We start from the raw sequence: 13,556 nt of genomic DNA on the forward strand, positions 1-13,556 counted from the left end.
CTGGGGCAGAGACAGGCTAATTATTCCCCATTCTCTCCTTTTCTGCCTCTCAGAACATACACTCCTGAGATTTAGTTAGGCACAGGCGTACCCACAATGATAAAGAATACATGCAGGGCACCTGGGAGGCTCAGTCAGTGAAGCATCCGATTTCAGCTCAGGTTATGATCTCAGAGTACGTGGGTTCGAGCCCCGCATCAGGCTCTGTACTGACAGCTCGGAGACTAGAGCCTGCTTCACATTCTGTGTCTCTCTCTCTCTGTCCCTCCCCCACTTGTGCCCTCTCTCTCTCTCTCTCTCTCTCTCTTTCTCAAAAATAAATAAACATATAACAAATAAAATAATAAAAAAACATTTAAAAAATTAAAAAATAAAAAGAATACATGCCTCAGACTCTCTTGCAGCTCGGTGTGGTCATGTGACTAAGTTCGGGTCACTGGCTTATGAAGAAAGCTGACATTGTGCAGCTTTCGGGTCACCTCCTTAAAGTGGAAGTGGCCTGTCCTGGTTTTCTCCTTCTTTTCTTCTTTCTGATGTCTGGGAAATGGTGGCCACTGGAGCAGCCTCGGGAGCCCCAAAGAGGGCAGGGCTCCCAGTCAGCCCGGACTGCTCATCTCTGGGGTGTCGCATGTGAGAGACTTTGTCTTATTTAACGCACTTACTTAAAGTATCACTTCCACCTTATTTTAGCCACTGTATCAGCCCATCTCCTGACTAATATGGAGTCCCTGGGCCACCTCAAGTCTTCCAAACTAAGAACATCACGGTGGAAAAAATCAAAGAAGAAACACTCAGCACGGATCCTAAAGGTCCCCGAAGGATTTGCACCTTTCCCTCTTTGCTCTGCCTCTCCCGTCTTCCTACTCCCTCCTACTTGTCTGAGTATAAAACGACCTCTTCCCATGAGTCCGTGAATGGCTGCCGCTTATCGTCACGTGTGGTCCAGTCGAGTCAGCTCACGTGGAAGGGAAGGTCTACTCTGGGATACTCACTGAAAGATGGAGGCCTTGGGCCTCACGCGGACCAGGGCTGGGGACCAGGGTTGAGAACCGGGGGCGATAGGGGATAAAGAAAACATTTGCTCAGCCTCTTAAGGCTGACTCCGCCCTGAGCGTCTGAGTTTGAGGGAGACATTCTGATCTGTGCCAGCCAGCCCATGAACGGACTGGTCTCGGGTCAGGTGTCCGTGCCTCATTGGGTCCACAGTGGCTCAGGTGGTTGGGAACAGTCTCAGAGCACGGAGGGCTCGTCCTTCCAAAGGTCTTAAGTGGAGCACGCAGTCAGGAAGGAGCTGAGGACGGGGCAGCTGATAGAACATATCTGATGTACGTTGGTATCCAGAACATACAGCCCGTTAATGTATACTTTTAAATGCAAGGATTAACGCAACATTTTTTAAGTTGGTAGTGCTGGCCAAAGGGGTGATTGTGCATTCCTGGTCTTTCTCTCAACTGAAAATTAAGCTCCTAGGAATTATCTTGACTCCTCACAGCAAAGTGCTCTGCCAAAGACCTTCAAGAAAAGCTGACTACCGGTGCAAATTTGAGCAGCTCACGTGATTACAGAAGGGACACGATTTCAAGGAAAAGAACTCACGGAGGGAGAACGTGGCCACATGTCATTTTGGGGCATTCCAGAACCAAAGACTGATAGGCTGCAGTCTTCAGAGAGCAACAGGGAGGAAATGAGAAAGAGGTCCAGGAGCCTCTGGGGAATGTGACAAGATATCTGTAACATCAGAGCCCATTTCCACTTTTCACAGGCCAAGACTTCTCAGGTAGCCAAACTGGGGCTAACAAGGGAAAGATAATGACAGGACTGCATAACCCAGGAAGGAAGTGCAAGCTACTAGTCAAGGGTGGGAGACGGGGAACACCCAGCCCACGGTCATCGGCCCTCCCCAAAGAGAATTCACAGAATCGATTATTCCACAACCTCGTTTACAGTATCCCCAAATCTCGGTTAGGCTTTTCCTGCCGGTGGGTCAGCAGAGCCAACCAGGAGCCACGGAGAATCACAATGCTGGCTATATGCAGTCGGAATCAGCCCCTCCTGTGACTTCCCTTACAGGGGTTGAGCATCTCATTTCTCCTAGTTTTCTTCCTCTGGCTCCACCTTCCAAGTGAGGCATGTAAGGAGTGGGTCTCCACCGGCCGGCGCCAACCCACCCTGACAGTTTCAACCCACCATGCACCCCCACCCCACACGCACACACATGCACACTTTCCTCCTGCCCTACCCACTCCGGCAGGATGCCCGGCCTCGCGCTTGTTTCTGGCTCCATTTTTACTTATCCTTCAAAAGTATTTATCCATACTCCCCTAGGGAAACTGTCCTCGCCCACTGTCTCAGTCATGCCCCTCGTGTCACCACAGCGTGCTACTCGTTCCTGTGATAGCATTTATCACACTTTTGGGTAATTATCTGCAGGGCACGCTGCTTCTCCCTTGTAGACCGTGAGCAGTTTTAATCGGATCTAGCTGTGTGTTTCTTCCAGGACCTGAGTGGGGCCAGGCAACAGGGGGCACTCTGCAAACGGTGTGTGTGTGAATGAGTGTTGGGAATAGTCAGGAAAATAACAGGGTGCTGGGCGGGGGCCGGGTGGGGGGGAGCCGTCCACAGACGGGACAGATAAATGGCCCCAGCATGATCAAGCAGCAGCTCAGAAAACTTGCAAAGCAGACTCGCAGACAGGCAGGAAGCCCCACACACGGTTCCATTGCCCCGAAACTTCTGTCCACAGCCTCAGGTGTCCAGGCTGGATGCCCCACATGCCAGGGAGAGGGAGGGACAGATGGACAGATGGAGGCAGAAGCCAGGAGAGCCAAGAGGAGGGAGACATGTGTAAGCAATGGGAGGGCCTAAAGAAACAGCTCTGAAGATTACCACAGTGGCTGCGGGATCAGGAAGCAATTACTGTCTCGGGAGGAGAGTCACTCTGACTTGCTTCTCAACGAGGGACATTTCAGAAATCCTCAAGCCCCCGCTGCAGTGGTTGAAGGAAAGGAAGCTTTCGTGACGCACTCGACTATTAGGAAGAAAACTCCACAGGTACAAAAAGGCAGCATTGCCCATCCTCCTGTTTCTTCGGCATTTCTGCCTTTCCTCGCCCCGCTGGGCTCTCAAACTCTCAAATTAAAAGTGGAAAAAAGGCTTCTGCAATCCTGCCGTTAATAGCACCTCCAGCAGCTTTATTCTAAGCAGAGCCAAATGAGTTCTTTCGTGGGGACGAGTCTTTCTGAGGGTCCCTCTGATGCAGCCCTTGACACCACTTGGTGGCCAACGGTTTTGTGGGAAATCCTGACTCTCCACCAAGTTCGAGCTGGCGACATTTTTCGTTGGATCCCCTAAACCTAGAAGGCTCTTTTTTGCTTTTAAACGCATAAGGCTCTTTTCCACTGGTATTTGAAAAGTGATAATAAAAACTAGTACTCTTCCAATCTCGTGCCTTCCGGGTTTCTCTAGAAATGCTCTTTGGCTGTTGGATCACTCGGTTGTATTGTGTCGGATTCCTGCGGCTACAGGGTTTTCTCTGAGGTGTTTATTTGAGAGGGTGGGGTAGGACGCAGTCCCTGTCCCTAGTTCCTCCTTCCTGCAGCTATATATTTCCTCACTGGAAGCCCCGGTTCTGGCTCCCGCCCGGAGCTGGTTACTGGTGGGTTTAGACTGGCTGTGGCATGAGGCTCGGCAGATGAAAGCCACAAGCACAGTTGTCAGGAGGTGCCTGGAAACGGGTGTTGATGGTCTCAGTCAGACCCCTGGAGGGGTGCTGACTCAATGACTCCAGGGCCAGGACTGCTGTGGAGACAAGGTTAATGAGGCCTGTACGCGACGAACGGGAGGGGAGCGTCTCGAGATACAAGCGGGGAGATGTCCTATTAACCAAGCACGGCTCTATGACCCCAAGAGCAGGCAGAGCAGCGGCTCTCCCCACGGGTTCATGCTCAACCCCCACAGTCCCCTCGGTGTCCTGCATGCTTTCACCTCTCCCCGGGCCCTGCTCTTGCCCTGCTTTCGTGCTCTGGCCACCCTCCGGCAGCTCCCATCCCCTCGCTGTGGCACTGGGCACACGGCTGTGCCCTGCCTGAGAGTGGTGTCCTGGGGGCTGTATTAGTTTGCTAGGACCGCTGTTCACAACACCCACTACATGGTTTAAACAACAGAAATCTGGGGCGCCTGGGGGGCTCAGTCGGTTGAGCATCCGACTTCGGCTCAGGTCACGATCTCGCGGTCCGTGAGTTCGAGCCCCGCGTCGGGCTGTCTGCTGACAGCTCAGAGCCTGGAGCCTGTTTCAGATTCTGTGTCTCCCTCTCTCTCTGCCCCTCCCCCGTTCATGCTGTGTCTCTCTCCGTCTCAAAAATAAATAAACGTTTAAAAAAAATTTTTTTTTAAATAAACAACAGAAATCTACTGTCTCACAGTTCTGGAGGCTGGATGTTGGCCGGGTCGGCTCCCTCTGAGGGCCTGAGGGAGAATCTGTGCTGTGCCTCTCCCTTAACATCTGGTGGGTTTGCTGGCTATGTCTGGAGTTCCTTGGCTCATAAATGTATTAGTCCGTTTCTGCTTTCATGTTCACGTGGAGTTCTCCGTGTGTGTGTGTGCGCGCATGCGCGCGCACACACACACACACACACACACACACACACTCACGCAAGTTTGCCCTTTATGTTGTAAGGACACCAGTCAGATTAGATTAGAGGCCCACCTGATTCCAGTATGACCTCATCTTAACTAATCACATCTGCAATGACCCTATTTCCAAATAAGGTCTCATCCTGAGGCCCTGGGGTTTAGGACTTCAATATATGAACTTTAGGTGGGGGGAGGACATAATTCAAGAGAGGCCAAGGCCATTACTGTATCCCCTGTATGCGGCTCAAGGCCTGGCACATGGAGGTACACCATTACCTTCCCACTGACAAAAAACACCAGTAAGGACTGCTTGCTCTCTCTCCCTCTCTTTTTCCCTCCCTCCTTCTCGCTCTCTCTCTCTCTCTCTCTCTCTCTCACACACACACACACACACACACACACACACACACTTCTACAGAAGAAACAGGACAAAGCTGTCACTGTTAGCTTCTGGGGAGGTGCCAAACCTCACGACCAGCTTTCCAAATTCTCCTTGAGCGTTATCACCAGGATACAGCAGGCAAGATAAAGAAACTGCAACCCAACTGCCAAAATACTCAATTAGCTATCTTGGCACTGGTGGCTTTTTTAGAAGAGCTTAACTCTCTAGCATTTCTCATCAAGCAGGAAGGTGGACAGGCATCATTAGTCTTTCATACTGAAAGGAAAACCTGAGTATGGAAACAGGGAAGATATGCCAGCCTTCACACGCAACCTTGCCCGTGAGCTCACAGGAGGGCCAAGGGCGGGCATGGACTGATCACCTGGAGTTCCTGGTCCCAGGTGAGTGATAACAGGGAGGTAGTGTCAGGGGACGATGAAGAACCACGAAGAACGTTAGTCTGTATGCTGGACGATCCACGCCCCATCCTGGCTTCACCATTTACTTGCTATGTGAACGCGGCACAGCCACGGAACAACCTGTGTGCTTCTCGAGCTCTTCATCTAGAAATGGAGATCATGTGTCTGGGAGAGGAGCTGCTCTCACAGGGATTTTGTGAGACTGGATGGGAAAATAAAGGTACAATGCTAAAACCGGTGCCTGACGCTTATTGCGCAAAGCAACGCTTATCCGTGTATATATCTATCTCCTGTGTGCCTGATCTCCCTTCAAAGGTCTGACCCGCTCAACAACACCTACGTCTTCATAAGCTCTCTGCAATGAGAGCAATCAGAACTGGGACCCGCTTGGGAAGTATTCATTTTATTAGTTATTTATTATTGTACAACAAATTACTCCAAAATTTATTTTAAGAAACCAAACATTTATTATCTGACAGTTTCCATGGGTCAAAAAATCCAGGAGTGGCTTAGCTCTGGCTCAAGACCTCTTAAAAGGTCACAATCAAGGTGTGCGCCAGGCCACAGACAGGTCAGGGCTGGGCTAGCGGAAGATCCACTTCCAAGCTCATCCAGGTGGCCACTGACAGGCCTCAGCTCCTCCCCGGCCTCTGATCAGAGCCCTACCCAGTTCCTTGCCACATGAGCCCATCTGTGAGGCAGCCCAAAGATGGCAGCCAGCTTCCATAGGCGTCAGCAGGAGAGAGTACGCAAAACGCCAAAATCTTTTCTAATCTAATCTTGGAAGTGACATTCGATCAATTGTGCTGCTACTCTCTTTACTAAAATTGAATCACACTTTCTACAGCCATGTTCCCAACGGCCATTCTTCACAACAGCCAAAACGTGGAAGGAACTCAAATGTCCATCAACAGGTGAGTGTATAAACAAAATGTGGTACAGACATACAATGGAGTATTATCCAGCCTTAATTAAAAGGAAGCAAATTCTGACACACGCTATAGCATGACTCTTACGGACATTTTGCTAAGAAAACTAAACCAGTCTCACAAAATGACAAATACTGTATGCTTCCGCTCATAGGAGTTATCTAGAGTAGTCAACTGCATGGACACAAAAAGTTGAATGGCAGTTGTCAGGGGCTGGAGTGGAGAACAGGGAGTTGTCTGTGGGTACAGTGTCTCAGTTTTACAAGATAGTAAAGTTCTGGAGTTTGGTTGCACAACACTGCGAATACACAACACCTTTGAACTATACACTTACAAATGTTAAGGTGCTACATTTTATGTTACGAGTATTTTGACGCAATTAAAAAAAAAAAAAAAAAAGGAAAGAAACCATGCAAGTCACAAGGTCCAGATCGCATTCAAAGGACGGCACTATACCAGGGCATGAACCCCAGGGGGTAGGGATCACTGTAGGATGCCTGCCACAGTCAGTCATTTATCCAAAGTTGAAAAGAATCTATCCGCTCAATTAGGATTGAATCCAACATATCTAAGGCTACCTGAGTGCTGGCCACACCCAACACGTGCACGGCAGTACTGTGGACTCTCAGACGGGTTCCTAAGAAACAGAAAAGCCATATGCGAGCCTGCTCCAAAGCTATGCTTTTGGAATGATCTGATATACAGGCTACGTTTCCAATCAGTAAATCCCCAATTAAAAATCGACTCCACCACCGAGTTCTTTGGCTAATACCCCACCCCTCCACCACCGCCGGTGGAATAGAAAGGTACACGGTCATGTTTGCGCTTTCGCGGTCCCCTCCCACTTCCAATTTCTGACAGTTTGTTGTTGGTTTCAAAGGCCAAGGATAGCGGAGGGAACTAAATCGGGATGAGTAAGACAGGGAGGAGAGGCACACACAGCTGGTGTCTCTCAAGTGGAGACACGACTTTTTTCATACCCTCATCAAGTCGGAAGAAAAGTATTTCAAGCACCATATTTCCTGTCTTAGGGCCAGTCCTCTCCACTCCATCAAAATAAACATTATAAAATATAATTTTCTTTCCCACACCAAGTGAGAGCAAAGACACATTTTTCAAGGTCTGGAAGCCCCGCCGGAGCAGAGAGGATGTATTCTGACTAAATGAGCTCGCGTGCAGAAGGTGCTTAGCACAGTATCTGGCGCTTGGTAAGACTCGATAAATGTTCACATTATTCAGAGGACAATGGGTCAAATCCCGCGCCGTGTAAGACCATATTTTGTCGAGTCAAGATGCCTCTGACATTCTTCAGGAAGACACTGCATGAAGCACGGTCTCTCAAAAGCCCAGTCTGAGTCAGGTTTTCCCCCAGCCCCAGAACACTGGCGTTCCTTTGTTCACGCACTGGAATTAGTAGCCAGTTCGCATTTAGAAGCCACTCGATAGAGACAAGCACACCCTCTGATACTAGAATCACACCTGGAGTGGAAAGACGCTCACATCATAGTGGGAATACAGAACTGCACACTGGCCAAGGGGCCAGCAGGTCCAGATTCTTGTCCCCTGTCACTACAGGGCGCACTCCCATTGAGGGAATGACAGAACCACCCACTCTATTTAAATACCAGAAGTGATACTTAGTATTTTAATAGACTGTGTACACTTGAACTCACATAACCTAAATCTATATACGCTGTCATAGCACAGAAGGGACAAATTAAACGCAGCTTCATAACATAACACCCGAAAGAGACATCTTTTCTAGCATACACCATTTATTGAATCCACTATGTGCAAGGGTGCTGTGCAGCTAGGTAGGATCGGTGGCATTTGAGGGGCAAAAAAGGCACACTTTTCTTCTTCCTGTTCTTTGGTAGCTGGCAGAAGTGCCTTTCCACAACGCAAAGCACTCGGGCTCGGAGGCTGTCACGCCAAACGGCACCTGACAGCTGTCACCCGTGCCCGGATGGCACATGTTTCCGGGGAGCACATGCAAACAGAGCTTACATTCTACAGGGGTGTTGTTTGGGTAAGGGGGGCACAAAGCCGAGAGTCTAAGGAATGCTGCTTCAAGTTTCATATCTGCCAAGAGCTGGGCTTCGTGTGCACGGGTCTCACCACTGACTCACCCTCCACCTCTGTTTATAACAATGAGAGTACAAGGCAGGGAGAGAGAAAGGAGCTGGATTTAGAAATACAAACTTCGCCCAGCCATCACAGAGACAGTTCTTAAGGGCGAGCAAGAATCTGCTACAGCAAAATGCAGGGATAAGCATGTGGAGGGTAGGGGATGCTGCCCAAACCCACCAGGACAAATTCCCTAATTTCCAAATTTTAGAGGTAGGGGTCGTTTTGCTGAACATCTCATGGCACCACAGGTGAGTCTAGGATACATAAACACATAACGAACTACATAAGAAACAGTATTTGCAGAAAATGTTCTTCCATCCCTCCTATCTATGCTAATACCTTCACTTTGTGACCGCTATTCCCCTATGTGGCATCTATTGCTGCCGATGGCAGATGCCATAGGAGTTACACTGGTAAGTTTTGGTTTATAAACATCTGACTTTGTGTAAGGGCTAGAAACACCTTGCCATCCAATCAGCAGTTTAGAAATTCCCAGGGAAATGGCAAGATTAGAAACGTCTCTAAAGTTGGTATAAAACAGTGGTTCTCAGATTTAACATGTGTTGGAATCACTTGGAGGGCTTGTTAAAACACAGACTGCTGGGCCCACTTCCCGGGTTGATTCTGCTGGTTGGGGCACAGCCCGAGCTCTGTGTTTCCACAGAGTTCCCACACGATGCTGATGCTGCTGGTCTGAGGATTATACTTTGAGAACCACTGGTGAAGGAAAAACTCAAGGACGGAATTTTTCTGGATGAGGACAACCAGAGGGTAATGCTACCTAAGACTCACCTCCCAGAGCTGTTCTCTGCACCAATTTTGGCAAAATCTATGTTGACACACGTTTTGTCTTCTCTTGTCTATGGACCCTCAGGTACACAGATTTGGATTGGTTATAATCCTTGATGTGTGATCTACCCTCACCAGTGGGCTATGCCTGACCCATTCATTCATTCATTCATTCATTCACTCATCCATTTTTAATAATGGCCTGCACCTCATAATAATAAACATCAACCAAAATAAAAGCTAGGACTTTGAAACTGGCCTCTCTGTAACTTCACAGAGCTTACTCCATCCATCTTGCCTCCCAACATATGAGCCAAGCAGTTAGCCACTTTTCTCTTGCCTTTCCAGTTTATAATTTTATTAAATCTATAAATTGTGGTACACACAGCAGAATACTGAGTAACAGTCACAACAAATGAAGTCTACCGATAAGCAACAATGTAGGTGAATCACAGCAACTTGACATTAAGTGAAAAAAGTAATGACTGCATACAGATCCCACCAGTTTATAACATTAGAAATACATACTTCTTAGGATGCCTTAATTTGGATGTACATTTTTAAATCTTTACATATTCTTTTAATCACTGAAGAAAAGAGTCAATGAGTAAAGAAAAGAACCTGGTCAGTTTTAACAAGAGGATATGACCCCGCTGTGTCCTTCTGGGCTCCCTTAAAAGCTCCTCTTTCCATCCCCCCAACTGTATCTCTTCAGATTCTATAAAAACAGCTCCGAGAGCGAAAACACCCTGATAGGAGCAGGCAATTCACACAAGCGGGAGCAAAGTAGTAAACAAACACACGGGGGGAAATGTTGACTTTGCTCATAATCAGAGAAATGCAAATGAAAGCATTTGGGGAGCTATCGTTCTAGGACTCCTAAATTAGCAAAAATGGAAAAAATAGAACAGCAGTGAATGCCTGGGATATGAAGATAAAACTGACATGTGCAGACAATGTTAGCAACCATGTAAAGAAAAGGAAGTATTGTCTCAAACAGCTGCACACTGAGGTGTAAGCCATGGACTGTGCTCTGCAGAATTTAGCCTAAAGAAGTAATGCAATGGGAAAAAAACCAATCCAGGTGGCCCCAACTCATGCAACAACGTAGAAAACCACAGTAGAGCACCCTGACCATATGCAAGGCAGCTGGGGAAAATTAGTTTTGGAGAGAAAATGTATATGCGATACTCCAAACAGGAGAAACACAAAATGCAAAATGGTAGGTGCATTAGGGTTAAAAGCATATGTACAGGGGCCACAAGGGAAAGTGTAAAAACTAACATGGCTGTTGTATTTGGAGGGGGTGTGGGTGTTGTTTCTTTCTGTTCAGTGTTAACTGTGGTATATGGCGATGCAATTATTTTTTAAAGCTTAGGAGGCTTCCTACCTTGAGAGCTTTCACAGCTTTCCTCGTCGCTGTTGTCTTGACAGTTATTTTGCCCATCGCAAATGAAGCTCTTGTCAATGCAGAGGCCATTCTTGCAGTGGTAGCGGGCGGTGGAGCAAAGCAGAGGGTTGGCGGCTGTGAAGGGAGAACACGGCAGATCATCAGGGAGGCCAGCGAGTCCCTTGGAGAAGCCCCCAAACCAGGAGTGTGTCCTGCTCAGGAAGCAGTGAGCTCATCTTCCAAGATGGCGGACTCAATGACCATCCTGGGAAACTGGCCAGCCAATGAGGAAGACAGGAGAATACTTACCCTGCCCTGTTCTAATAGCTCCTTCTCCCAAGTCACCAGGCGGTACCCTATAACGTACCAACATGGCCAGGAGGCAATGACTCACTCCACATGGTTAACCTCTAGGCTGGTCAGCTGCCTCTGAGGGGCCTGGGGCAAAACCCGAATCTCCTGGGAAAGTCAGAGTGAAATGGTTGGTACCATAAGACACACAGATAAGCAAAGCCAGGAGGAGATGAGTTGGGGATCCCTGAACACCTGCCACCCAGGGAGTGATGGCATGATCTGGTCCAAGAGCTGGGCTGGATTCTTCTGGTTCTGTGACTATGGACAAGCCTCTTAATCCCTCATGTATCTTTATGGCTTACCAAGGTAAACTCAGAGGTCTCAATTTCGTTACAATCCAAGAAGCCCATTAACCTTCTCCGTCAGCCTGAGCAGCACCGCTGTGAGGCTCCCTGGTCTAGGCACTTTCAGAACCTCAAAAGAAATGACAGGTATTGTCCCTCCCCTCAAGGAAAAGAGTGGTACTAGCCAGCGTGAGGTCTACACAAAACTACTCAACGCACAAGCAATTCTCCACAGAAAATCAGTATTTGTACAATGCAATTTACCTGTTTCCCTGTTCCCTGCAGTGCGATTCAAACAAGGCTCGTTGCTATTTTCAACAAATGAAGTAGCAAAGTAGAAATCCATCCAATCCTAGCTCTGCCAGTTATTAGCCGTGTAATATTACGCAAATTACTTCACCTCTTGGAGTCTCAGTTTCTTTATCTATAGACAGGACTGGCTACATAATTTGTGGGGCCCAGTGCAAACTGAAAATGTGGGGTCGGGCTCAGTCGGTTAAATGTCTGACTCTTGATTTCAGTTCAGGTCATGATCTCACAGCCGTGAGATCGAGCCCCACGTCAATTTGGGATTCTGTCCCTCCCTCTCCCTCTGCCCCTCCCTCTCGCTCTCTGGCTCAAAAAATACAAAAAACAAAAATATTAAAAAATGAAAACGCGGGGTCAACTGTTCAGAAATTAGTTAAAAATTCAAGAAGGCAGTGCAGGGGATAAAAGCAAGCATGGTGCCCTTCCAAGTGGAGTCTGGGCCCTGTCTACCTGTGCAGGAGACAGGACCTGAAGCCGGCCCTGCTTACGGCATTAATTCGCGCATCAAATGAGATGGCGTGTGAGAAAACATGCGGTGCAAAGTCTGACTCGTAGCATAACACTCAGGGAACATTAGACACACTCCCTTAGTAATGTCTGTCTCGGTCCCGAGGGTGAGGCCCTCCCTGCATGGGCAACGTTGGTGACGATGAGGAGGGGTCATACTAGATGTGGGGTACTAAACCAAGCCCACAATTGCATCACACGTGATGGGAAGAGCACCAGGTTGGGGCGCTGGGGCTAGCACAGGGATTGCTATGGGGTCAGGGGCAAGTTAGCCGTGCTGCCCTTCAGCGGTCCTCAATTGTGGGATGGCATTTTGTTTTTAATTTTTTTAATGTTTATTCATCTTTTGAGAGAGAGACAGAGCATGAGTGGGGAGGGGGAGGGAGAGAGAGACACACACAGAATCCAAAGCAGGCTCCAGGCTCCGAGCTGTCAGCACAGAGCCTGATGCTGGGCTCGAACCCACGAACCGTGAGATCGTGACCTGAGCCGAAGTCAGACGCTTAACCGACTGGGCCACCCTGGTGCCCCTGCAAGATGCATTTGTAATATACCTTTCCCACATGCTTCACTGAGCTATTGTTAAGATATACACAGATCAAGGCTGCAAGGGCTGAAGACTTTACAGGGCTTCATAAACCCAAAGGACTGAAGAGGGTTGTTTTGTTTTGTTTTGTTCTGTTTTGTTTTTCCCCAGTATCTTTAACTATTTAACTCAGAAAGCTTGACTTGAAAGGTCAGAGGAGGTAGAGGGGAGGAGGAAGCCAGGGCTCTCAGTTTTAAAGATAATGGACCAGTGTAAAGTCAAATAAAAGCAGTCTGGCCTGAAAATATTAAGTTTTAATTATTTAAATCGCTGTGGGCCACAGAGCTGTTCAACTTGATCAGAGTGAAACCAAGGTCTGATTTCAGCCAAAACCAAAATGGGGAAGCCCAAACCACAAATCACGCTCGGTTTCTGTCGGAGGCAGCCTTCCAAACCCTTCGGCAGCCCTCCGTGGTGGCCTTCAGCCTCCCTGGGACCTCGTGGGTCACGTGCCCGCAGCCGAGGTGTCAGCAGCAATCAGCTCGCTCCGACAGACAGCCTCGGGAAGGCGCTGTAATCACTCCAAGATGGGGCTCTGCACACATACGTGAAGGCTCTGGTAGGGGAGTCTGTGCTGAGTCAACCTTGCTGACAGTGCCGGCATCCACTCACTTTCTGTCAGCCTTACACCCCTGCAACCCTGCAAACTTTCCCATGGCAAAGAAGGTATCTATCTGTACGTGCGTGTGTGCACATGTATACGCACAGACACATTACATACACGTGCGTGTTAGGCGTATATACAGATCACACGTATCTTCAAGATGAATGAAGACTGACTATCCCTTAAGACACAGCTCTGAGAAAGAATCCAGACTGACAACCAAGTCACAGACTGGGTTTAA

General features: G+C 48.4%; 1 protein-coding gene across 1 annotated transcript in view; it reads right to left on the reverse strand.

The window, feature by feature from the left end:
- Positions 1 to 13,556, reverse strand: part of LDLRAD3 (low density lipoprotein receptor class A domain containing 3) — a 245,694-nt gene that overhangs the window by 103,437 nt on the left and 128,701 nt on the right. Inside the window, exon 4 of the mRNA XM_049648165.1 lies at positions 10,672 to 10,806. Coding sequence (XP_049504122.1) covers positions 10,672 to 10,806 — 135 coding nt within the window. The remainder of the gene's footprint in view (positions 1 to 10,671; positions 10,807 to 13,556) is intronic.

The sequence above is a fragment of the Panthera uncia genome, chromosome D1 (genome assembly GCF_023721935.1).
Source record: "Panthera uncia isolate 11264 chromosome D1, Puncia_PCG_1.0, whole genome shotgun sequence".
NCBI lineage: Eukaryota > Metazoa > Chordata > Mammalia > Carnivora > Felidae > Panthera > Panthera uncia.